Genomic DNA, 27,216 nt, shown 5'->3' on the forward strand with positions numbered 1-27,216 from the left:
GTTGAACAGCTCATCAGACACTTTGGCTGAGGTCTGACAACCTCAGGGCTCACACACATCAGCACACAGGATATTATCTCTGGATAATCATGGCTTTATTTTTTGGCCAATCAAAACCAGCGATGGTTCTCAGCACAACATGTCTGCACAAGTTACAGCACAGAAACAGCAGATCTACACGTGACCCACGGGACAAACTGCCCCGGCGTCACATCCTCTGCCCCAGTCACTACTGGTTTGATACGTAGGATCTGATATACTCTAGTCACATCCAGAACTGCAGTGGATGCCACAGCTCCGGATGTGACTGAAGAAGACGCAGTAGATTTGTGCTGCAGCTTCAGACATGACTGGTGGATAAGTTGCGGCAGAATTCTGCTCGCAGCTCCGGACGTAACTGGTAGATAATTGGCAGAATTCTGCTCGCAGCTCCGGATGTGAGGCTTCCTCAGTCCCAGGAGCACTTAGTCCCTCAGCACTATAGTCAGTCCCGTGCCTCACTCCTCATGGGCTCGGTAGACCCGGATGTGGATGGCAGAGTTGTTGCGGTGGCGGGTGCCCGGTTCTCCGTCCTCTCCTCCCTCGGCCTCCATGTCATCAGTCAGCTCCACGGTGGAGGTGCTGGCGGACAGGAGGAGGGTCTCCGGCATGGCGAGCTGAAGCTGTAGTGCCAGGTTAATGGCGCGGCCGATGGCGAGGCCCAGTCCATGCACCCTCAGCTCCTTCTGCCCCCCACTCTCCAGGAGGCGACGGCAGCGAGACAGCTGGGCCCTGAAATCTGTCTTTGTGTTCACGTAGATGTCATTGGGGCCACGGGGCGGGCGGGGGGCCGGGCGGCGGCGGTGACACGGGGGTCTCTCCTGTACAGATGTCTGTTCAGCCATGGCCTGTAAAAGAAGAAAGAGTTAAAGGATGATGAGGCTTGTAGTCCTTCACAAATCTGCAAAAAGTCCTCCAGAAAGAACTATAATCCCCAGCATGTCCTGGGGTAAGACGTATCAGGCCTGCACTCCTGTCTCCGAAGGATGGGCCCTATGTTCAGTGCCGCCACGAGGAGCGCCTGCAGCACAGACACCACATGGCACCGTACAAGCCCTCGAGAACCCCACTGTGGAGTACATGACCTAGAGGCCCCCCTACCGCAGAGCACCATACATGACCTAGAGGCCCCCCTACCGCAGAGCACCATACATGACCTAGAGGCCCCCCTACCGCAGAGCACCGTACATGACACGGAGGACCCCCGCAGTACAGGCCCCCCCACCACAGAGCACCGTACAAGACACGGAGGCCCCCCGCCGTACAGGCCCCCCCCCCCCACCACCACAGAGCTCCGTATATATGACACGGAGGCCCCCCACCGTACAGGCCCCCCACCACAGAGCACCGTACATGACACGGAGGCCCCCCGCCGTACAGGCCCCCCCCACCACAGAGCTCCGTATATATGACACGGAGGACCCCCCACCGTACAGGCCCCCCCACCACAGAGCACCGTACATGACACGGAGGCCCCCCGCCGTACAGCACCCCCCACCACAGAGCTCCGTACATGACACGGAGGACCCCTGCAGTACAGGCCCCCCCACCACAGAGCACCGTACAAGACACGGAGGCCCCCCGCTGTACAGGCCCCCCTCACCACCACAGAGCTCCGTATATATGACACGGAGGCCCCCCACCACAGAGCACCGTACATGACACGGAGGCCCCCCGCCGTACAGGCCTCCCCCCCCCCCCACCACCACAGAGCTCCGTATATATGACACGGAGGCCCCCCACCGTACAGGCCCCCCACCACAGAGCACCGTACATGACACGGAGGCCCCCCGCCGTACAGGCCCCCCCCACCACAGAGCTCCGTATATATGACACGGAGGACCCCCCACCGTACAGGCCCCCCCACCACAGAGCACCGTACATGACACGGAGGCCCCCCGCCGTACAGGCCCCCCCCACCACAGAGCTCCGTATATATGACACGGAGGCCCCCCTACCGCAGAGCTCCGTATATATATATGACACGGAGGCCCCCCCACCGTACAGGCCCCCCTACCGCAGAGCACCGTACATGACACGGAGGCCCCCCCCACCATACAGTCCCCCCCACCACAGAGCTCCGTATATATGACACGGAGGCCCCCCACCGTACAGGCCACACCACCACAGAGCTCCGTATATATGACACGGAGGCCCCCCGCCGTACAGGCCCCCCCACCACAGAGCACCGTACATGACACGGAGGCCCCCCGCCGTACAGGCCCCCTACCGCAGAGCACCGTACATGACACGGAGGCCCCCCCACCATACAGGCCCCCCCACCACAGAGCTCCGTATATATGACACGGAGGCCCCCCCGCCGTACAGGCCACCCCACCACCGTATATATGACACGGAGGCCCCCCGCCGTACAGGCCCCCCACCACAGAGCTCCGTATATATGACACGGAGGCCCCCCCGCCGTACAGGCCACCCCACCACAGAGCACCGTATATATGACACGGAGGCCCCCCGCCGTACAGGCCCCCCACCACAGAGCTCCGTATATATGACACGGAGGCCCCCCTGCCATACAGGCCCCCCCTACCGCAGAGCTCCGTATATATGACACGGAGGCCCCCCGCCGTACAGGCCACCCCACCACAGAGCACCGTACATGACAGAGGCCCCCCCCACCGTACAGGCCCCCCTAACGCAGAGCTCCGTATATATGACACGGAGGCCCCCCGCCATACAGGCCCCCCTACCGCAGAGCACCGTATATATGACACGGAGGCCCCCCGCCATACAGGCCCCCCCTACCGCAGAGCTCAGAATATATGACACGGAGGCCCCCCCACCGTACAGGCCTCCTCCCTACCGCAGAGCTCCGTATATATATGACACGGAGGCCCCCCAACCATACAGGCCCCCCTACCGCAGAGCACCCTACATGACACGGAGGCCCCCCCACCGTATAGGCCCCCCTACCGCAGAGCACCGTACATGACACGGAGGCACCATCGCAGAGCACCGTACATGACACGGAGGCCCCCCCACCGCAGAGCACCGTACATGACACGGAGGCACCACCGCAGAGCACCGTACATGACACAGAGGCCCCCCGCCGTACAGGCCCCTCTACCGCAGAGCACCGAATATATGACACGGAGGCCCCACCACCACAGAACTCCGAAGATGACACGGAGGCCCCCCGCCCACCGTGAAGCACCATATAACAGCATAAAGGATCCCAGGGCAAAACGTCACAAGAGGCGCTAGTGACCGCACACAGAACCTCAGGACAGGACAGAACATCAGCAGAGGCCGCTGGTGGCTGCGCAGCACAATGTCCACGGTGCGCTCACATCGCCAGTACACAGCGGGCCGTCACCGGTCACATTCCCCAGTACACAGCGGGCCGTCACCGGTCACATTCCCCAGTACACAGCGGGCCGTCACCTGTCACATTCCCCAGTACACAGCGAGCCGTCACCGCTCACATAACCCCAGTACACAGCGGGACGTCACCGGTCACATTCTCCAGTACACAGCGAGCCGTCACCGGTCACATTCTCCAGTACACAGCGGGCTGTCACCGGTCACATTCCCCAGTACACAGCGGGCAGTCACCTGTCACATTCCCCAGTACACAGCGAGCCGTCACCGGTCACATTCCCCAGTACACAGCGGGCAGTCACCGGTCACATTCTCCAGTACACAGCGGGCAGTCACCGGTCACATTCCCCAGTACACAGCGGGCCGTCACCGGTCACATTCCCCAGTACACAGCGGGCCGTCACCTGTCACATTCCCCAGTACACAGCGAGCCGTCACCGCTCACATAACCCCAGTACACAGCGGGACGTCACCGGTCACATTCCCCAGTACACAGCGGGACGTCACCGGTCACATTCCCCAGTACACAGCGGGCCGTCACCGGTCACATTCTCCAGTACACAGCGGGCTGTCACCGGTCACATTCCCCAGTACACAGCGGGCAGTCACCTGTCACATTCCCCAGTACACAGCGAGCCGTCACCGCTCACATAACCCCAGTACACAGCGGGACGTCACCGGTCACATTCTCCAGTACACAGCGGGCCGTCACCGGTCACATTCCCCAGTACACAGCGGGCCGTCACCGGTCACATTCTCCAGTACACAGCGGGCTGTCACCGGTCACATTCCCCAGTACACAGCGGGCTGTCACCGGTCACATTCCCCAGTACACAGCGGGCAGTCACCGCTCACATTCCCCAGTACACAGCGGGCAGTCACCGGTCACATTCTCCAGTACACAGCGGGCAGTCACCGGTCACATTCCCCAGTACACAGCGGGCCGTCACCGGTCACATTCCCCAGTACACAGCGGGCCGTCACCGGTCACATTCCCCGGTACACAGCGGGCCGTCACCGGTCACATTCCCCAGTACACAGCGGGCCGTCACCGGTCACATTCCCCAGTACACAGCGGGCAGTCACCGGTCACATTCTCCAGTACACAGCGGGCAGTCACCGGTCACATTCCTCAGTTCACAGCAGGCCGTCACCGCTCACATTCCCCAGTACACAGCGGGCCGTCACCGGTCACATTCCCCAGTACACAGCGGGCCGACACCAGTCACATTCCCCAGTACACAGCGGGCCGTCACCGGTCACATTCCCCAGTACACAGCGGGCACGAGGCTGAAGTTAGTTTCTTATTCGTTCAGTTTCTTATTCGGAGCTGAAGTTGGTTTCTTATTCGTCAGTTTCTTATTCGGCATTTTTTTCTTTTCTGTTTTTTATAAGGTTAACAAAAAATGATCATCACAATGATAAAAGACAATGCAGCGAGGAGCCCTGATGTGAATACACTTAAAAACGGCAAAAAAAAACAACAATAAAACTGGTACAAAAATGGGCATCAAAGAGTGCTGAAGAAAGGGTTAAATGCCTTTGGGCCACTGATCTAACACTGCAGACATAGAGAACAGGGCGCCCCACATCCAAACCAGTTATTTACAGCCTTGCCCAAATGGGTTCTGGGCATCAGAACTGGCATCAAAGTGGGTAGACAGTCAATTTTTGCCATTTGAATAAGTAACTGAAGTTTTTAAGGGGTTAAATGCCTTTGGGCCACTGATCTGACACTTAAAACATACAGACAGTGATGCCCTGCATCAAATCCACGTCCCTCCAGCCTGGCCCAAATGGGTTCTGGGCACCAGAACTGGCATTAAAGTGGGCAAACAGGCCATTTTCTCAGATTTGAATAAGTAACTGATGTTTTTAAGGGGTTAAATGCATTTGGGCCACTGATACCACAGTCCATACATATAAAACAGGGAGCCCCACATCAAAAACAGGTCTCTTCAGCCTGTCCCAAATGGGTTCTGGGCATCAGAACTAGCATAAAAGTGGGCAAACAGCCCTTTTTCACAGATTTGAATAACTAACTGATGTTTTTAAGGGGTTAAATGCCTTTGAGCCACTGATACCACAGTGCATACGTCAGGAAATAGGAAGAAGTCCTGATTACTTCAATTACACATACAGCGCTCTGAGCTGCAATTTCCTCTGCCTGCCCACACAAGGCTGGAATTCTAAGCCACTCTCTCCCTCCTCCCACTATACAGCCGTAATGTAAGACGAGCCTGCCAGGTTCATTGAAGAATTTATATGGCCCTGTGCTGCTGTCACGATAATGCCAAAAATTGTCATGTTGTGAGTGTAGTTTCAGAAGGACATGGCTAACCACACACACACACACTCACAATGCAGCTGCGACCCCTTGCTCTCCCGCCCCCCCCCCCCAGCTTCACTCCTACCTGAAACAAAGCCTATGATAGAGACTGGGCAACCTGATACTAATGGCAGGCAGGGTGTGGTTTTAAACTGCAGGTGACCAATCCAGCAAAGCCACCCGTTGTCCCTCCCCTCTCACAATGGTAACCAGGGTAAATATCGGGTTACTAAGCGCGGCCCTGTTGCCATTATAAAAGTGAAAAAAAAAATAAAAAAAAACACTACATACTCACATTCCGCTGTCTGTCACGCCCCTCGCAGCTAAATTGTGAGTGTGTGTGTGTGGTTAGCCATGTCCTTCTGAAACTACACTCACAACATGACATTTTTTGGCATTATCGTGACAGCAGCACAGGGCCATATAAATTCTTCAATGAACCTGGCAGGCTTGTTGTCACGATATGGTATGAAATATCATACATCTCTTGCTAGCAGGCTGTGGGCTAAAAAGCCCCCCCTTCCCTTTTGGCTCAGCCAGGAGCTGCCTTGCCAATGTACTGGGGGTAGTTTTATTGAAGAAAGGAATTTACGATCGCTTTGGAAGGCTCCAACTGTTCTCTAGCTATAACTGGATTAGAAATTTCCAGAATCCATGAAAGTTCTTTGTTTTGTTTTTGTAAGATATTACGCAAACCGTTTACGTTAAGAACACGAAAATATATATTCTTAATCTCCCTCGGTGGATCTACCCATCCCTCGAAACACGGGATTCTAACTCCATCTGGTAAAGAAGTAGGAATTTCTCTGTAAATATGTATCACAGATAGGACATATTTGATCTCATTAGAATGCCCACGTTAATCCGAGATGAATGCTGGGTTTGTTATGACTATGACATGTTTTGTAGCGAAGTTATAGAAATTAGAGAAAATAGTTTAAAGTTTAGTTAGACTGAAAAGGTAGGAGGGTCTGGGATAGCCAGCCCTGTTGGTGATGTCACCAAGCTGAGCTAGAACTGTCTGCCCAGATCCCAGCAGTCAGTCTGCTGCTGGAAGGAAATGTGAGTCTGATCTGAAGAGCTGTATCTCATGCATTGGGACAGATGGAAACTCCACTAGCCTGGTTGCCTGCAATGCTTTGAACACATGTGTTAGGGTACCGTCACACAGTGGCATTTTGATCGCTACGACGGCACGATTTGTGACGTTCCAACGATATATCCATGACGTTCCAGCGATCTCGTTGTGTCTGACACGCTCCTGCAATCAGGGACCCCGCTGAGAATCGTACGTCGTAGCAGATCGTTTGAAACTTTCTTTCGTCGTCTAGTGTCCCGCTGTGGCGGCATGATCGCATGGTGTAACAAAGCTGTGCACGATATTGTATACGATGTGCGCATAGTAACCAACGGCTTCTACATCGCACATACGTCATGAAATTATCGCTCCAGCGTCGTACATTGCAAAGTGTGACAGCAGTCTATGACGCTGGAGCGATATTGTTACGATGCTGGAGCGTCACGGATCGTGCCGTCGTAGCGATCAAAATGCCACTGTGTGATGGTACCCTTATTCTCATGTAATCCTTGTTTTTTTTTTTTTATAGTTACCCTGTACATATTTGCAATTGTCTCATTTGTAACATCTTTTTATATAAACACTGCCTGAAACTTTTGATGGGGTATATTATTTAATACTAGTTCATCCTGTCCTAAACCGTACCCTAAAGGTACCTTCACACATAACGATATTGTTAACGATATCGTTGCTATTTGTGACGTAGCAACGATATCGTTAATGAAATCCATCAGGCCCCTGCTGGGAGATCGTTGGTCGCTGAACAAAGTCCAGAACTTTATTTCGTCGCTGGACTCCCTGGAGACATCGCTGGATCGGCGTGTGTGACACCGATCCAGCGATGTCTTCACTGGTAACCAGGGTAAACATCGGGTAACTAAGCGCAGGGCCGCGCTTAGTAACCCGATGTTTACCCTGGTTACCATGCTAAAAGTAAAAAAAAACAAACAGTACATACTTACCTACAGCCGTCTGTCCTCCAGCGCTGTGCTCTGCTCTCCTCCTGTACTGTCTGTGAGCCGGAAAGCAGAGCGGTGACGTCACCGCTCTGCTTTCCGGCTCACAGACAGTACAGGAGGAGAGCAGAGAAGCAGAGCGCAGCGCTGGAGGACAGACAGCGGTAGGTAAGTATCTAGTGTTTGTTTTTTTTTTACTTTTAGCATGGTAACCAGGGTAAACATCGGGTTACTAAGCGCGGCCCTGCGCTTAGTTACCCGATGTTTACCCTGGTTACCGGCATCGTTGGTCGCTGGAGAGCGGTCTGTGTGACAGCTCTCCAGCGACCAAACAGCGACGCTGCAGCGATCCGAATCGTTGTCGGTATCGCTGCAGCGTCGCTTAATGTGAAGGGGCCTTAAGTCTCCCGAAGGGAATTATGCTACTGTGTTGGGTTAGCTTCGGACCCTTTAATCGAAGCTGGTGGCAGCATACGTTTTGTACTGAGTAGTTGGGTGGCGTTGTAGCGACTGCGGCATGATAATTGATTCTGCCTGAGTGGGAGTAGTTTATCGCGTCGCTGCAGCGTGCCCAATAGCCAGTACATAGCAGGCAGTCTGTCTGGCGACTAATTACCCAGGGTGCAGTACCTAATCTGACCTGAGAGTAAGGGGGGCGCCAGAGAGCTGCAAGTGTTAAGTGGAACTGTAAGCGGGATATACATAAATCCCTGCAGTTTGTGGTATATTGAAGAGCAGTGGGATACCTAGAATAAGCCCCTGCTGTAAACTAAGAGGTCAATAGCCTTGTGTGTGTTGTTTCATCACATTGTGGAGTGGAGGGATAACTAAGATAAGCCCCCCTGCACATGTGATAGCTGTCTGTTGGCCTAAAGTCAACCCGATCTGTGACGGTCACGGTGTGAATCGTGACAAATTGGTGGCAGTGGTCAGGGAATCCTGACACTCGTCTTACATTACGGCTGTATAGTGGGAGGAGGGAGAAAGAGTGGCTTAGAATTCCAGCCTTGTGCTGGCAGGCAGAGGAAATTGCAGCTCAGAACGCTGTATGTGTAATTGAAGTAATCAAGACTTCTTCCTGTTTCCTGACATATGCACTGTGGTATCAGTGGCTCAAAGGCATTTAACCCCTTCAAAACATCAGTTCGTTATTCAAATCTGTGAAAAAGGGCCGTTTGCCCACTTTGATGCCAGTTCTGGTGCCCAGAACGCATTTAGGCCAGGCTGTAGGGACATGGGTTTGATGCAGGGCATCAATATTTTTGTATTTTAAGTGTCAGATCAGTGGACCAAAGGCATTTAACCCCTTAAAAACATCAGTTACTTATTCAAATCTGTGAAAATGGGCTATTTGCCCACTTTGATGCCAGTGCTGATGCCCAGAACCCATTTGGGCCAGGCTGAAGAGAACTGTTTTTGATGTGGGGCTCCCTGTTCTATATGTATGCACTGTGGTATCTGTGGACCAAAGGCATCTAACACCTTAAAAATAACAGTTACTTATTCAAATCTATGAAAATGGGCTGTTTGCCCATTTTGATGCCAGTTCTGGTGCCCAGAACCCATTTGGGCCAAGCTGGAGGGACCTGGGTTTGATGCAGGGCTTCACTATCTGTATATTTTAAGTGTCAGATCAGTGGCCCAAAGGCATTTAACCCTTTCTTCAGCGCTCTTTGGTGCCCACTTTGATGCCCATTTTTGTGCCAGTTTTATTGTTTTTGTTGCCGTTTTTAAGTGTATTCACATCAGGGCTCCTCGCTGCATTGTCTTTTATTATTGTGATGATCATTTTTTGTTGTTAACCCTATAAAAAACAGAAAAGAAAAAATTGCCGAATAAGAAACTGATGAAGAAACCAACTTCAGCTCCGAGTAAGAAACTGAACGAATAAGAAACCAACTTCAGCCTCGTACAGCGGGCCGTCACCGCTCACATTCCCCGGTACACAGCGGGCCGTCACCGCTCACATTCCCCGGTACACAGCGGGCCGTCACCGGTCACATTCCCCGGTACACAGCGGGCAGTCACCGGTCACATTCCACGGTACACAGCGGGCAGTCACCGGTCACATTCCCCGGTACACAGCGGGCAGTCACCAGTCACATTCCCCGGTACACAGCGGGCCGTCACCGGTCACATTCCCCGGTACACAGCGGGCCGTCACCGGTCACATTCCCCGGTACACAGCGGGCCGTCACCGGTCACATTCCCCGGTACACAGCGGGCAGTCACCGGTCACATTCCCCAGTACACAGCGGGCAGTCACCGGTCACATTCCTCAGTACACAGCGGGCAGTCACCGGTCACATTCCCCAGTACACAGCGGGCAGTCACCGGTCACATTCCCCAGTACACAGCGGGCAGTCACCGGTCACATTCCCCAGTACACAGCGGGCCGTCACATTCCCCAGTACACAGCGGGCCGTCACCGGTCACATTCTCCAGTACACAGCGGGCCGTCACCGGTCACATTCTCCAGTACACAGCGGGCCGTCACCGGTCACATTCTCCAGTACACAGCGGGCCGTCACCGGTCACATTCCCCAGTACACAGCGGGCAGTCACATTCCCCAGTACACAGCGGGCAGTCACCGGTCACATTCTCCAGTACACAGCGGGCAGTCACATTCTCCAGTACACAGCGGGCCGTCACCGGTCACATTCCCCAGTACACAGCGGGCAGTCACCGGTCACATTCCCCAGTACACAGCGGGCAGTCACCGGTCACATTCCCCAGTACACAGCGGGCAGTCACCGGTCACATTCCCCAGTACACAGCGGGCCGTCACCGGTCACATTCCCCAGTACACAGCGGGCAGTCACCGGTCACATTCCCCAGTACACAGCGGGCCGTCACCGGTCACATTCTCCAGTACACAGCGGACCGTCACCGGTCACATTCCCCAGTACACAGCGGGCAGTCATCGGTCACATTCCCCAGTACACAGCGGGCAGTCACCGGTCACATTCCCCAGTACACAGCGGGCAGTCACCGGTCACATTCTCCAGTACACAGCGGGCAGTCACCGGTCACATTCCCCAGTACACAGCGGGCAGTCACCGGTCACATTACCCAGTACACAGCGGGCAGTCACCGGTCACATTCCCCAGTACACAGCGGGCAGTCACCGGTCACATTCCCCAGTACACAGCGGGCCGTCACATTCCCCAGTACACAGCGGGCAGTCACCGGTCACATTCCCCAGTACACAGCGGGCAGTCACCGGTCACATTCCCCAGTACACAGCGGGCAGTCACCGATCACATTCCCCAGTACACAGCGGGCAGTCACCGGTCACATTCTCCAGTACACAGCGGGCAGTCACCGGTCACATTCCCCAGTACACAGCGGGCAGTCACCGGTCACATTCCCCAGTACACAGCGGGCAGTCACCGGTCACATTCCCCAGTACACAGCGGGCAGTCACATTCCCCGGTACACAGCGGGCAGTCACCGGTCACATTCCCCAGTACACAGCGGGCAGTCACCGGTCACATTCCCCGGTACACAGCGGGCCGTCACCGGTCACATTCTCCAGTACACAGCGGGCAGTCACCGGTCACATTCCCCAGTACACAGCGGGCAGTCACCGGTCACATTCCCCAGTACACAGCGGGCAGTCACCGGTCACATTCCCCAGTACACAGCGGGCAGTCACCGGTCACATTCCCCGGTACACAGCGGGCCGTCACCGGTCACATTCCCCAGTACACAGCGGGCAGTCACCGGTCACATTCCCCAGTACACAGCGGGCAGTCACCGGTCACATTCCCCGGTACACAGCGGGCCGTCACCGGTCACATTCTCCAGTACACAGCGGGCAGTCACCGGTCACATTCTCCAGTACACAGCGGGCAGTCACATTCCCCAGTACACAGCGGGCAGTCACCGTTCACATTCCCCAGTACACAGCGGGCAGTCACATTCCCCAGTACACAGCGGGCAGTCACCGGTCACATTCCCCAGTACACAGCGGGCAGTCACATTCCCCAGTACACAGCGGGTAGTCACCGGTCACATTCCCCGGTACACAGCGGGCAGTCACCGGTCACATTCCCCAGTACACAGCGGGCAGTCACCGGTCACATTCCCCAGTACACAGCGGGCAGTCACATTCCCCAGTACACAGCGGGCAGTCACCGGTCACATTCCCCAGTACACAGCGGGCAGTCACATTCCCCAGTACACAGCGGGCAGTCACCAGTCACATTCTCCAGTACACAGCGGGCAGTCACCGGTCACATTCCCCAGTACACAGCGGGCAGTCACCGGTCACATTCCCCAGTACACAGCGGGCAGTCACCGGTCACATTCCCCAGTACACAGCGGGCAGTCACCGGTCACATTCCCCGGTACACAGCGGGCAGTCACCGGTCACATTCCCCGGTACACAGCGGGCAGTCACCGGTCACATTCCCCGGTACACAGCGGGCAGTCACCGGTCACATTCCCCGGTACACAGCGGGCAGTCACCGGTCACATTCCCCGGTACACAGCGGGCAGTCACCGGTCACATTCCCCGGTACACAGCGTGCAGTCACCGGTCACATTCCCCGGTACACAGCGGGCCGTCACCGGTCACATTCCCCAGTACACAGCGGGCAGTCACCGGTCACATTCCCCAGTACACAGCGGGCAGTCACCGGTCACATTCCCCAGTACACAGCGGGCAGTCACCGGTCACATTCCCCAGTACACAGCGGGCAGTCACCGGTCACATTCTCCAGTACACAGCGGGCAGTCACCGGTCACATTCCCCAGTACACAGCGGGCCGTCACCGGTCACATTCTCCAGTACACAGCGGGCAGTCACCGGTCACATTCCCCGGTACACAGCGGGCCGTCACCGGTCACATTCTCCAGTACACAGCGGGCCGTCACATTCCCCAGTACACAGCGGGCAGTCACCGGTCACATTCCCCGGTACACAGCGGGCCGTCACCGGTCACATTCTCCAGTACACAGCGGGCCGTCACATTCCCCAGTACACAGCGGGCAGTCACCGGTCACATTCTCCGGTACACAGCGGGCAGTCACCGGTCACATTCCCCGGTACACAGCGGGCCGTCACCGGTCACATTCTCCAGTACACAGCGGGCCGTCACATTCCCCAGTACACAGCGGGCAGTCACCGGTCACATTCTCCAGTACACAGCGGGCCGTCACCGGTCACATTCCCCAGTACACAGCGGGCAGTCACCGGTCACATTCCCCAGTACACAGCGGGCAGTCACATTCCCCAGTACACAGCGGGCAGTCACCGGTCACATTCCCCAGTACACAGCGGGCAGTCACCGGTCACATTCTCCAGTACACAGCGGGCAGTCACCGGTCACATTCTCCAGTACACAGCGGGCAGTCACCGGTCACATTCCCCAGTACACAGCGGGCAGTCACCGGTCACATTCTCCAGTACACAGCGGGCAGTCACCGGTCACATTCTCCAGTACACAGCGGGCAGTCACCGGTCACATTCCCCAGTACACAGCGGGCAGTCACCGGTCACATTCCCCAGTACACAGCGGGCAGTCACCGGTCACATTCTCCAGTACACAGCGGGCAGTCACCGGTCACATTCCCCAGTACACAGCGGGCAGTCACCGGTCACATTCTCCAGTACACAGCGGGCCGTCACCGGTCACATTCCCCAGTACACAGCGGGCCGACACATTCTCCAGTACACAGCGGGCCGTCACCGGTCACATTCCCCAGTACACAGCGGGCCGTCACCGGTCACATTCTCCAGTACACAGCGGGCAGTCACCGGTCACATTCTCCAGTACACAGCGGGCAGTCACCGGTCACATTCCCCAGTACACAGCGGGCAGTCACCGGTCACATTCCCCGGTACACAGCGGGCAGTCACCGGTCACATTCTCCAGTACACAGCGGGCAGTCACCGGTCACATTCTCCAGTACACAGCGGGCAGTCACCGGTCACATTCTCCAGTACACAGCGGGCAGTCACCGGTCACATTCCCCAGTACACAGCGGGCAGTCACCGGTCACATTCTCCAGTACACAGCGGGCAGTCACCGGTCACATTCTCCAGTACACAGCGGGCAGTCACCGGTCACATTCCCCAGTACACAGCGGGCCGTCACATTCCCCAGTACACAGCGGGCAGTCACCGGTCACATTCTCCAGTACACAGCGGGCAGTCACCGGTCACATTCTCCAGTACACAGCGGGCAGTCACCGGTCACATTCCCCAGTACACAGCGGGCAGTCACCGGTCACATTCCCCGGTACACAGCGGGCAGTCACCGGTCACATTCTCCAGTACACAGCGGGCAGTCACCGGTCACATTCTCCAGTACACAGCGGGCAGTCACCGGTCACATTCTCCAGTACACAGCGGGCAGTCACCGGTCACATTCCCCAGTACACAGCGGGCAGTCACCGGTCACATTCTCCAGTACACAGCGGGCAGTCACCGGTCACATTCTCCAGTACACAGCGGGCAGTCACCGGTCACATTCCCCAGTACACAGCGGGCAGTCACCGGTCACATTCCCCAACACACAGCGGGCCGTCACCGGTCACATTCCCCAGTACACAGCGGGCAGTCACCGGTCACATTCCCCGGTACAGCCGCCGTCACCGGTCACATTCTTCAGTACACAGCGGGCAGTCACCGCTCACATTCTCCAGTACACAGCGGGCAGTCACCGGTCACATTCTCCAGTACACAGCGGGCAGTCACCGGTCACATTCCCCAGTACACAGCGGGCAGTCACCGGTCACATTCTCCAGTACACAGCGGGCAGTCACCGGTCACATTCTCCAGTACACAGCGGGCAGTCACCGGTCACATTCTCCAGTACACAGCGGGCAGTCACCGGTCACATTCCCCAGTACACAGCGGGCCGTCACCGGTCACATTCCCCAGTACACAGCGGGCAGTCACCGGTCACATTCCCCAGTACACAGCGGGCAGTCACCGGTCACATTCCCCAGTACACAGCGGGCAGTCACCGGTCACATTCCCCAGTACACAGCGGGCAGTCACCGGTCACATTCTCCAGTACACAGCGGGCAGTCACCGGTCACATTCCCCAGTACACAGCGGGCAGTCACCGGTCACATTCTCCAGTACACAGCGGGCCGTCACCGGTCACATTCTCCAGTACACAGCGGGCAGTCACCGGTCACATTCCCCAGTACACAGCGGGCAGTCACCGGTCACATTCTCCAGTACACAGCGGGCAGTCACCGGTCACATTCTCCAGTACACAGCGGGCAGTCACCGGTCACATTCCCCGGTACACAGCGGGCAGTCACCGGTCACATTCCCCAGTACACAGCGGGCAGTCACCGGTCACATTCCCCAGTACACAGCGGGCAGTCACCGGTCACATTCTCCAGTACACAGCGGGCAGTCACCGGTCACATTCCCCAGTACACAGCGGGCAGTCACCGGTCACATTCCCCAGTACACAGCGGGCAGTCACCGCTCACATTCTCCAGTACACAGCGGGCAGTCACCGGTCACATTCCCCAGTACACAGCGGGCAGTCACCGGTCACATTCCCCAGTACACAGCGGGCAGTCACCGGTCACATTCCCCAGTACACAGCGGGCAGTCACCGGTCACATTCTCCAGTACACAGCGGGCAGTCACCGGTCACATTCTCCAGTACACAGCGGGCAGTCACCGGTCACATTCTCCAGTACACAGCGGGCCGTCACCGGTCACATTCTCCAGTACACAGCGGGCCGTCACCGGTCACATTCCCCAGTACACAGCGGGCAGTCACCGGTCACATTCTCCAGTACACAGCGGGCCGTCACCGGTCACATTCCCCAGTACACAGCGGGCCGACAAATTCTCCAGTACACAGCGGGCCGTCACCGGTCACATTCCCCAGTACACAGCGGGCCGTCACCGGTCACATTCTCCAGTACACAGCGGGCAGTCACCGGTCACATTCCCCAGTACACAGCGGGCAGTCACCGGTCACATTCTCCAGTACACAGCGGGCCGTCACCGGTCACATTCCCCAGTACACAGCGGGCAGTCACCGGTCACATTCTCCAGTACACAGCGGGCCGTCACCGGTCACATTCCCCAGTACACAGCGGGCCGACACATTCTCCAGTACACAGCGGGCCGTCACCGGTCACATTCCCCAGTACACAGCGGGCCGTCACCGGTCACATTCTCCAGTACACAGCGGGCAGTCACCGGTCACATTCTCCAGTACACAGCGGGCAGTCACCGGTCACATTCCCCAGTACACAGCGGGCAGTCACCGGTCACATTCCCCGGTACACAGCGGGCAGTCACCGGTCACATTCTCCAGTACACAGCGGGCAGTCACCGGTCACATTCTCCAGTACACAGCGGGCAGTCACCGGTCACATTCTCTAGTACACAGCGGGCAGTCACCGGTCACATTCCCCAGTACACAGCGGGCCGACACATTCTCCAGTACACAGCGGGCCGTCACCGGTCACATTCCCCAGTACACAGCGGGCCGTCACCGGTCACATTCTCCAGTACACAGCGGGCAGTCACCGGTCACATTCCCCAGTACACAGCGGGCAGTCACCGGTCACATTCCCCAGTACACAGCGGGCAGACACCGGTCACATTCCCCAATACACAGCGGGCCGTCACCGGTCACATTCCCCAGTACACAGCGGGCAGTCACCGGTCACATTCCCCGGTACAGCCGCCGTCACCGGTCACATTCCCCAGTACACAGCGGGCAGTCACCGGTCACATTCTCCAGTACACAGCGGGCCGTCACCGGTCACATTCTCCAGTACACAGCGGGCAGTCACCGGTCACATTCTCCAGTACACAGCGGGCAGTCACCGGTCACATTCTCCAGTACACAGCGGGCAGTCACCGGTCACATTCCCCAGTACACAGCGGGCAGTTACCGGTCACATTCTCCAGTACACAGCGGGCAGTCACCGGTCACATTCCCCAGTACACAGCGGGCAGTCACCGGTCACATTCTCCAGTACACAGCGGGCCGTCACCGGTCACATTCCCCAGTACACAGCGGGCCGACACATTCCCCAGTACACAGCGGGCCGTCACCGGTCACATTCTCCAGTACACAGCGGGCAGTCACCGGTCACATTCCCCAGTACACAGCGGGCAGTCACCGGTCACATTCTCCAGTACACAGCGGGCCGTCACCGGTCACATTCCCCAGTACACAGCGGGCAGTCACCGGTCACATTCTCCAGTACACAGCGGGCCGTCACCGGTCACATTCCCCAGTACACAGCGGGCCGACACATTCTCCAGTACACAGCGGGCCGTCACCGGTCACATTCCCCAGTACACAGCGGGCCGTCACCGGTCACATTCTCCAGTACACAGCGGGCAGTCACCGGTCACATTCTCCAGTACACAGCGGGCAGTCACCGGTCACATTCCCCAGTACACAGCGGGCAGTCACCGGTCACATTCCCCAGTACACAGCGGGCCGTCACATTCCCCAGTACACAGCGGGCAGTCACCGGTCACATTCCCCAGTACACAGCGGGCAGTCACCGGTCACATTCCCCAGTACACAGCGGGCAGTCACCGATCACATTCCCCAGTACACAGCGGGCAGTCACCGGTCACATTCTCCAGTACACAGCGGGCAGTCACCGGTCACATTCCCCAGTACACAGCGGGCAGTCACCGGTCACATTCCCCAGTACACAGCGGGCAGTCACCGGTCACATTCCCCAGTACACAGCGGGCAGTCACATTCCCCGGTACACAGCGGGCAGTCACCGGTCACATTCCCCAGTACACAGCGGGCAGTCACCGGTCACATTCCCCGGTACACAGCGGGCAGTCACCGGTCACATTCTCCAGTACACAGCGGGCAGTCACCGGTCACATAACCCAGTACACAGCGGGCAGTCACCGGTCACATTCCCCAGTACACAGCGGGCAGTCACCGGTCACATTCCCCAGTACACAGCGGGCAGTCACCGGTCACATTCCCCGGTACACAGCGGGCCGTCACCGGTCACATTCCCCAGTACACAGCGGGCAGTCACCGGTCACATTCCCCAGTACACAGCGGGCAGTCACCGGTCACATTCCCCGGTACACAGCGGGCCGTCACCGGTCACATTCTCCAGTACACAGCGGGCAGTCACCGGTCACATTCTCCAGTACACAGCGGGCAGTCACATTCCCCAGTACACAGCGGGCAGTCACCGTTCACATTCCCCAGTACACAGCGGGCAGTCACATTCCCCAGTACACAGCGGGCAGTCACCGGTCACATTCCCCAGTACACAGCGGGCAGTCACATTCCCCAGTACACAGCGGGTAGTCACCGGTCACATTCCCCGGTACACAGCGGGCAGTCACCGGTCACATTCCCCAGTACACAGCGGGCAGTCACCGGTCACATTCCCCAGTACACAGCGGGCAGTCACATTCCCCAGTACACAGCGGGCAGTCACCGGTCACATTCCCCAGTACACAGCGGGCAGTCACATTCCCCAGTACACAGCGGGCAGTCACATTCCCCAGTACACAGCGGGCAGTCACCAGTCACATTCTCCAGTACACAGCGGGCAGTCACCGGTCACATTCCCCAGTACACAGCGGGCAGTCACCGGTCACATTCCCCAGTACACAGCGGGCAGTCACCGGTCACATTCCCCAGTACACAGCGGGCAGTCACCGGTCACATTCCCCGGTACACAGCGGGCAGTCACCGGTCACATTCCCCGGTACACAGCGGGCAGTCACCGGTCACATTCCCCGGTACACAGCGGGCAGTCACCGGTCACATTCCCCGGTACACAGCGGGCAGTCACCGGTCACATTCCCCGGTACACAGCGGGCAGTCACCGGTCACATTCCCCGGTACACAGCGGGCAGTCACCGGTCACATTCCCCGGTACACAGCGGGCCGTCACCGGTCACATTCCCCAGTACACAGCGGGCAGTCACCGGTCACATTCCCCAGTACACAGCGGGCAGTCACCGGTCACATTCCCCAGTACACAGCGGGCAGTCACCGGTCACATTCCCCAGTACACAGCGGGCAGTCACCGGTCACATTCTCCAGTACACAGCGGGCAGTCACCGGTCACATTCCCCAGTACACAGCGGGCCGTCACCGGTCACATTCTCCAGTACACAGCGGGCCGTCACATTCCCCAGTACACAGCGGGCAGTCACCGGTCACATTCTCCAGTACACAGCGGGCCGTCACCGGTCACATTCCCCAGTACACAGCGGGCAGTCACCGGTCACATTCCCCAGTACACAGCGGGCAGTCACATTCCCCAGTACACAGCGGGCAGTCACCGGTCACATTCCCCAGTACACAGCGGGCAGTCACCGGTCACATTCTCCAGTACACAGCGGGCAGTCACCGGTCACATTCTCCAGTACACAGCGGGCAGTCACCGGTCACATTCCCCAGTACACAGCGGGCAGTCACCGGTCACATTCTCCAGTACACAGCGGGCAGTCACCGGTCACATTCTCCAGTACACAGCGGGCAGTCACCGGTCACATTCCCCAGTACACAGCGGGCAGTCACCGGTCACATTCCCCGGTACACAGCGGGCAGTCACCGGTCACATTCTCCAGTACACAGCGGGCAGTCACCGGTCACATTCTCCAGTACACAGCGGGCAGTCACCGGTCACATTCCCCAGTACACAGCGGGCAGTCACCGGTCACATTCTCCAGTACACAGCGGGCAGTCACCGGTCACATTCCCCAGTACACAGCGGGCAGTCACCGGTCACATTCTCCAGTACACAGCGGGCCGTCACCGGTCACATTCCCCAGTACACAGCGGGCCGACACATTCTCCAGTACACAGCGGGCCGTCACCGGTCACATTCCCCAGTACACAGCGGGCCGTCACCGGTCACATTCTCCAGTACACAGCGGGCAGTCACCGGTCACATTCTCCAGTACACAGCGGGCAGTCACCGGTCACATTCCCCAGTACACAGCGGGCAGTCACCGGTCACATTCTCCGGTACACAGCGGGCAGTCACCGGTCACATTCTCCAGTACACAGCGGGCAGTCACCGGTCACATTCTCCAGTACACAGCGGGCAGTCACCGGTCACATTCCCCAGTACACAGCGGGCAGTCACCGGTCACATTCTCCAGTACACAGCGGGCAGTCACCGGTCACATTCTCCAGTACACAGCGGGCAGTCACCGGTCACATTCCCCAGTACACAGCGGGCAGTCACCGGTCACATTCCCCAGTACACAGCGGGCAGTCACCGGTCACATTCCCCAACACACAGCGGGCCGTCACCGGTCACATTCCCCAGTACACAGCGGGCAGTCACCGGTCACATTCCCCGGTACAGCCGCCGTCACCGGTCACATTCTTCAGTACACAGCGGGCAGTCACCGCTCACATTCTCCAGTACACAGCGGGCAGTCACCGGTCACATTCTCCAGTACACAGCGGGCAGTCACCGGTCACATTCCCCAGTACACAGCGGGCAGTCACCGGTCACATTCTCCAGTACACAGCGGGCAGTCACCGGTCACATTCTCCAGTACACAGCGGGCAGTCACCGGTCACATTCTCCAGTACACAGCGGGCAGTCACCGGTCACATTCCCCAGTACACAGCGGGCCGTCACCGGTCACATTCCCCAGTACACAGCGGGCAGTCACCGGTCACATTCCCCAGTACACAGCGGGCAGTCACCGGTCACATTCCCCAGTACACAGCGGGCAGTCACCGGTCACATTCCCCAGTACACAGCGGGCAGTCACCGGTCACATTCTCCAGTACACAGCGGGCAGTCACCGGTCACATTCCCCAGTACACAGCGGGCAGTCACCGGTCACATTCTCCAGTACACAGCGGGCCGTCACCGGTCACATTCCCCAGTACACAGCGGGCAGTCACCGGTCACATTCCCCAGTACACAGCGGGCAGTCACCGGTCACATTCTCCAGTACACAGCGGGCAGTCACCGGTCACATTCTCCAGTACACAGCGGGCAGTCACCGGTCACATTCCCCGGTACACAGCGGGCAGTCACCGGTCACATTCCCCAGTACACAGCGGGCAGTCACCGGTCACATTCCCCAGTACACAGCGGGCAGTCACCGGTCACATTCTCCAGTACACAGCGGGCAGTCACCGGTCACATTCCCCAGTACACAGCGGGCAGTCACCGCTCACATTCTCCAGTACACAGCGGGCAGTCACCGGTCACATTCCCCAGTACACAGCGGGCAGTCACCGGTCACATTCCCCAGTACACAGCGGGCAGTCACCGGTCACATTCCCCAGTACACAGCGGGCAGTCACCGGTCACATTCTCCAGTACACAGCGGGCAGTCACCGGTCACATTCTCCAGTACACAGCGGGCAGTCACCGGTCACATTCTCCAGTACACAGCGGGCCGTCACCGGTCACATTCTCCAGTACACAGCGGGCCGTCACCGGTCACATTCCCCAGTACACAGCGGGCAGTCACCGGTCACATTCTCCAGTACACAGCGGGCCGTCACCGGTCACATTCCCCAGTACACAGCGGGCCGACAAATTCTCCAGTACACAGCGGGCCGTCACCGGTCACATTCCCCAGTACACAGCGGGCCGTCACCGGTCACATTCTCCAGTACACAGCGGGCAGTCACCGGTCACATTCCCCAGTACACAGCGGGCAGTCACCGGTCACATTCTCCAGTACACAGCGGGCCGTCACCGGTCACATTCCCCAGTACACAGCGGGCAGTCACCGGTCACATTCTCCAGTACACAGCGGGCCGTCACCGGTCACATTCCCCAGTACACAGCGGGCCGACACATTCTCCAGTACACAGCGGGCCGTCACCGGTCACATTCCCCAGTACACAGCGGGCCGTCACCGGTCACATTCTCCAGTACACAGCGGGCAGTCACCGGTCACATTCTCCAGTACACAGCGGGCAGTCACCGGTCACATTCCCCAGTACACAGCGGGCAGTCACCGGTCACATTCCCCGGTACACAGCGGGCAGTCACCGGTCACATTCTCCAGTACACAGCGGGCAGTCACCGGTCACATTCTCCAGTACACAGCGGGCAGTCACCGGTCACATTCTCTAGTACACAGCGGGCAGTCACCGGTCACATTCCCCAGTACACAGCGGGCCGACACATTCTCCAGTACACAGCGGGCCGTCACCGGTCACATTCCCCAGTACACAGCGGGCCGTCACCGGTCACATTCTCCAGTACACAGCGGGCAGTCACCGGTCACATTCCCCAGTACACAGCGGGCAGTCACCGGTCACATTCCCCAGTACACAGCGGGCAGACACCGGTCACATTCCCCAATACACAGCGGGCCGTCACCGGTCACATTCCCCAGTACACAGCGGGCAGTCACCGGTCACATTCCCCGGTACAGCCGCCGTCACCGGTCACATTCCCCAGTACACAGCGGGCAGTCACCGGTCACATTCTCCAGTACACAGCGGGCCGTCACCGGTCACATTCTCCAGTACACAGCGGGCAGTCACCGGTCACATTCTCCAGTACACAGCGGGCAGTCACCGGTCACATTCTCCAGTACACAGCGGGCAGTCACCGGTCACATTCCCCAGTACACAGCGGGCAGTTACCGGTCACATTCTCCAGTACACAGCGGGCAGTCACCGGTCACATTCCCCAGTACACAGCGGGCAGTCACCGGTCACATTCTCCAGTACACAGCGGGCCGTCACCGGTCACATTCCCCAGTACACAGCGGGCCGACACATTCCCCAGTACACAGCGGGCCGTCACCGGTCACATTCTCCAGTACACAGCGGGCAGTCACCGGTCACATTCCCCAGTACACAGCGGGCAGTCACCGGTCACATTCTCCAGTACACAGCGGGCCGTCACCGGTCACATTCCCCAGTACACAGCGGGCAGTCACCGGTCACATTCTCCAGTACACAGCGGGCCGTCACCGGTCACATTCCCCAGTACACAGCGGGCCGACACATTCTCCAGTACACAGCGGGCCGTCACCGGTCACATTCCCCAGTACACAGCGGGCCGTCACCGGTCACATTCTCCAGTACACAGCGGGCAGTCACCGGTCACATTCTCCAGTACACAGCGGGCAGTCACCGGTCACATTCCCCAGTACACAGCGGGCAGTCACCGGTCACATTCCCCGGTACACAGCGGGCAGTCACCGGTCACATTCTCCAGTACACAGCGGGCAGTCACCGGTCACATTCTCCAGTACACAGCGGGCAGTCACCGGTCACATTCTCCAGTACACAGCGGGCAGTCACCGGTCACATTCCCCAGTACACAGCGGGCCGACACATTCTCCAGTACACAGCGGGCCGTCACCGGTCACATTCCCCAGTACACAGCGGGCCGTCACCGGTCACATTCTCCAGTACACAGCGGGCAGTCACCGGTCACATTCCCCAGTACACAGCGGGCAGTCACCGGTCACATTCCCCAGTACACAGCGGGCAGTCACCGGTCACATTCCCCAATACACAGCGGGCCGTCACCGGTCACATTCCCCAGTACACAGCGGGCAGTCACCGGTCACATTCCCCGGTACAGCCGCCGTCACCGGTCACATTCCCCAGTACACAGCGGGCAGTCACCGGTCACATTCTCCAGTACACAGCGGGCCGTCACCGGTCACATTCTCCAGTACACAGCGGGCAGTCACCGGTCACATTCTCCAGTACACAGCGGGCAGTCACCGGTCACATTCTCCAGTACACAGCGGGCAGTCACCGGTCACATTCCCCAGTACACAGCGGGCAGTCACCGGTCACATTCCCCAGTACACAGCGGGCAGTCACCGGTCACATTCCCCAGTACACAGCGGGCAGTCACCGGTCACATTCCCCAGTACACAGCGGGCAGTCACCGGTCACATTCCCCAGTACACAGCGGGCAGTCACCGGTCACATTCCCCAGTACACAGCGGGCAGTCACCGGTCACATTCCCCAGTACACAGCGGGCAGTCACCGGTCACATTCTCCAGTACACAGCGGGCAGTCACCGGTCACATTCTCCAGTACACAGCGGGCCGTCACCGGTCACATTCCCCAGTACACAGCGGGCAGTCACCGGTCACATTCTCCAGTACACAGCGGGCCGTCACCGGTCACATTCTCCAGTACACAGCGGGCCGTCACCGGTCACATTCTCCAGTACACAGCGGGCAGTCACCGGTCACATTCTCCAGTACACAGCGGGCCGTCACCGGTCACATTCCCCAGTACACAGCGGGCCGACACATTCTCCAGTACACAGCGGGCCGTCACCGGTCACATTCCCCAGTACACAGCGGGCCGTCACCGGTCACATTCTCCAGTACACAGCGGGCAGTCACCGGTCACATTCCCCAGTACACAGCGGGCAGTCACCGGTCACATTCTCCAGTACACAGCGGGCCGTCACCGGTCACATTCCCCAGTACACAGCGGGCAGTCACCGGTCACATTCTCCAGTACACAGCGGGCCGTCACCGGTCACATTCCCCAGTACACAGCGGGCCGACACATTCTCCAGTACACAGCGGGCCGTCACCGGTCACATTCCCCAGTACACAGCGGGCCGTCACCGGTCACATTCTCCAGTACACAGCGGGCAGTCACCGGTCACATTCCCCAGTACACAGCGGGCAGTCACCGGTCACATTCCCCGGTACACAGCGGGCAGTCACCGGTCACATTCTCCAGTACACAGCGGGCAGTCACCGGTCACATTCTCCAGTACACAGCGGGCAGTCACCGGTCACATTCTCCAGTACACAGCGGGCAGTCACCGGTCACATTCCCCAGTACACAGCGGGCCGACACATTCTCCAGTACACAGCGGGCCGTCACCGGTCACATTCCCCAGTACACAGCGGGCCGTCACCGGTCACATTCTCCAGTACACAGCGGGCAGTCACCGGTCACATTCCCCAGTACACAGCGGGCACTCACCGGTCACATTCCCCAGTACACAGCGGGCAGTCACCGGTCACATTCCCCGGTACACAGCGGGCAGTCACCGGTCACATTCCCCGGTACACAGCGGGCAGTCACCGGTCACATTCCCCAGTACACAGCGGGCCGTCACCGGTCACATTCCCCAGTACACAGCGGGCAGTCACCGGTCACATTCCCCAGTACACAGCGGGCAGTCACCGGTCACATTCCCCAGTACACAGCGGGCAGTCACCGGTCACATTCCCCAGTACACAGCGGGCAGTCACCGGTCACATTCCCCAGTACACAGCGGGCAGTCACCGGTCACATTCTCCAGTACACAGCGGGCAGTCACCGGTCACATTCTCCAGTACACAGCGGGCAGTCACCGGTCACATTCTCCAGTACACAGCGGGCCGTCACCGGTCACATTCTCCAGTACACAGCGGGCAGTCACCGGTCACATTCTCCAGTACACAGCGGGCAGTCACCGGTCACATTCCCCGGTACACAGCGGGCAGTCACCGGTCACATTCCCCGGTACACAGCGGGCAGTCACCGGTCACATTCCCCGGTACACAGCGGGCAGTCACCGGTCACATTCCCCGGTACACAGCGGGCAGTCACCGGTCACATTCCCCAGTACACAGCGGGCAGTCACCGGTCACATTCCCCAGTACACAGCGGGCAGTCACATTCCCCAGTACACAGCGGGCAGTCACCGGTCACATTCCCCGGTACACAGCGGGCAGTCACCGGTCACATTCCCCGGTACACAGCGGGCAGTCACCGGTCACATTCCCCAGTACACAGCGGCCAGTCACCGGTCACATTCTCCAGTACACAGCGGGCCGTCACCGGTCACATTCCCCGGTACACAGCGGGCCGTCACCGGTCACATTCCCCAGTACACAGCGGGCAGTCACCGGTCACATTCCCCGGTACACAGCGGGCAGTCACCGGTCACATTCTCCAGTACACAGCGGGCCGTCACCGGTCACATTCCCCAGTACACAGCGGGCAGTCACCGCTCACATTCTCCAGTACACAGCGGGCAGTCACCGGTCACATTCCCCGGTACACAGCGGGCAGTCACCGGTCACATTCCCCGGTACACAGCGGGCAGTCACCGGTCACATTCCCCGGTACACAGCGGGCAGTCACCGGTCACATTCTCCAGTACAGCCGCAGTCACCGCTCACATTCTCCAGTACACAGCGGGCAGTCACCGCTCACATTCCCCAGTACACAGCGGGCAGTCACCGGTCACATTCCCCGGTACAGCCGCCGTCACCGGTCACATTCCCCAGTACACAGCGGGCAGTCACCGGTCACATTCCCCAGTACACAGCGGGCAGTCACCGCTCACATTCCCCGGTACACAGCGGGCAGTCACCGGTCACATTCCCCGGTACACAGCGGGCAGTCACCGGTCACATTCCCCGGTACACAGCGGGCAGTCACCGGTCACATTCCCCGGTACACAGCGGGCAGTCACCGGTCACATTCTCCGGTACACAGCGGGCAGTCACCGGTCACATTCTCCGGTACACAGCGGGCAGTCACCGGTCACATTCTCCAGTACACAGCGGGCAGTCACCGGTCACATTCCCCGGTACACAGCGGGCAGTCACCGGTCACATTCTCCAGTACACAGCGGGCAGTCACCGGTCACATTCCCCGGTACACAGCGGGCAGTCACCGGTCACATTCCCCAGTACACAGCGGGCAGTCACCGGTCACATTCTCCGGTACACAGCGGGCAGTCACCGGTCACATTCCCCAGTACACAGCGGGCAGTCACCGGTCACATTCTCCAGTACACAGCGGGCAGTCACCGGTCACATTCCCCAGTACACAGCGGGCCGTCACCGGTCACATTCTCCAGTACACAGCGGGCAGTCACCGGTCACATTCTCCAGTACACAGCGGGCAGTCACCGGTCACATTCTCCAGTACACAGCGGGCAGTCACCGCTCACATTCCCCGGTACACAGCGGGCCGTCACCGGTCACATTCCCCAGTACACAGCGGGCAGTCACCGGTCACATTCTCCAGTACACAGCGGGCAGTCACCGGTCACATTCCCCAGTACACAGCGGGCAGTCACCGGTCACATTCTCCAGTACACAGCGGGCCGTCACCGCTCACATTCCCCGGTACACAGCGGGCAGTCACCGGTCACATTCCCCGGTACACAGCGGGCAGTCACCGGTCACATTCTCCAGTACACAGCGGGCAGTCACCGCTCACATTCCCCAGTACACAGCGGGCAGTCACCGCTCACATTCCCCGGTACACAGCGGGCAGTCACCGCTCACATTCCCCGGTACACAGCGGGCAGTCACCGGTCACATTCCCCGGTACAGCCGCCGTCACAATCGACCGGAGCCGGCGCGAGACAACACTCTCACCTCAGAAGACTTCGACGGTTAGATATGACGTCACGGGTGTCTGCGGTCACGTGAGGAGCTTGGGGGCGTGTTTCGATTTCCATTGGAGGCGGAGCACAGATAAGGCGGGAGAAGGGCTGGGGGCGCGTACGTGCGGTCCGACTCCAGCGCCG

At 58.7% G+C, this 27,216-nt stretch overlaps 1 protein-coding gene across 2 annotated transcripts; it reads right to left on the bottom strand.

Annotated features, from left to right (window-relative positions):
• Positions 1 to 73: 73 nt before the first annotated feature.
• On the bottom strand, positions 74 to 27,193 carry POP7 (POP7 homolog, ribonuclease P/MRP subunit). 2 transcript variants are annotated; one of them, XM_069745844.1, is made up of 2 exons: positions 27,065 to 27,193; positions 74 to 887 (listed from the first exon to the last, which is right to left on the bottom strand). In XM_069745844.1, the coding sequence occupies exon 2, from the start codon at positions 882 to 884 to the stop codon at positions 498 to 500; it is 387 nt and encodes a 128-aa protein (XP_069601945.1). In that variant the 5' UTR covers positions 885 to 887; positions 27,065 to 27,193; the 3' UTR covers positions 74 to 497. The 2 variants fall into 2 exon arrangements, with proteins under 2 accessions (XP_069601945.1, XP_069601946.1); XM_069745845.1 differs by lacking the exon at positions 27,065 to 27,193 and adding an exon at positions 26,965 to 26,982.
• Between the last annotated feature and the right edge of the window lie 23 nt (positions 27,194 to 27,216).

This window comes from Ranitomeya imitator, chromosome 1, assembly GCF_032444005.1.
Source record: "Ranitomeya imitator isolate aRanImi1 chromosome 1, aRanImi1.pri, whole genome shotgun sequence".
Lineage (NCBI taxonomy): Eukaryota > Metazoa > Chordata > Amphibia > Anura > Dendrobatidae > Ranitomeya > Ranitomeya imitator.

Excerpts from the sequence above, each read along its gene's own strand:
- POP7 (XM_069745844.1), bottom strand. The coding sequence starts at position 884 with ATGGCTGAACAGACATCTGTACAGGAGAGACCCCCGTGTCACCGCCGC.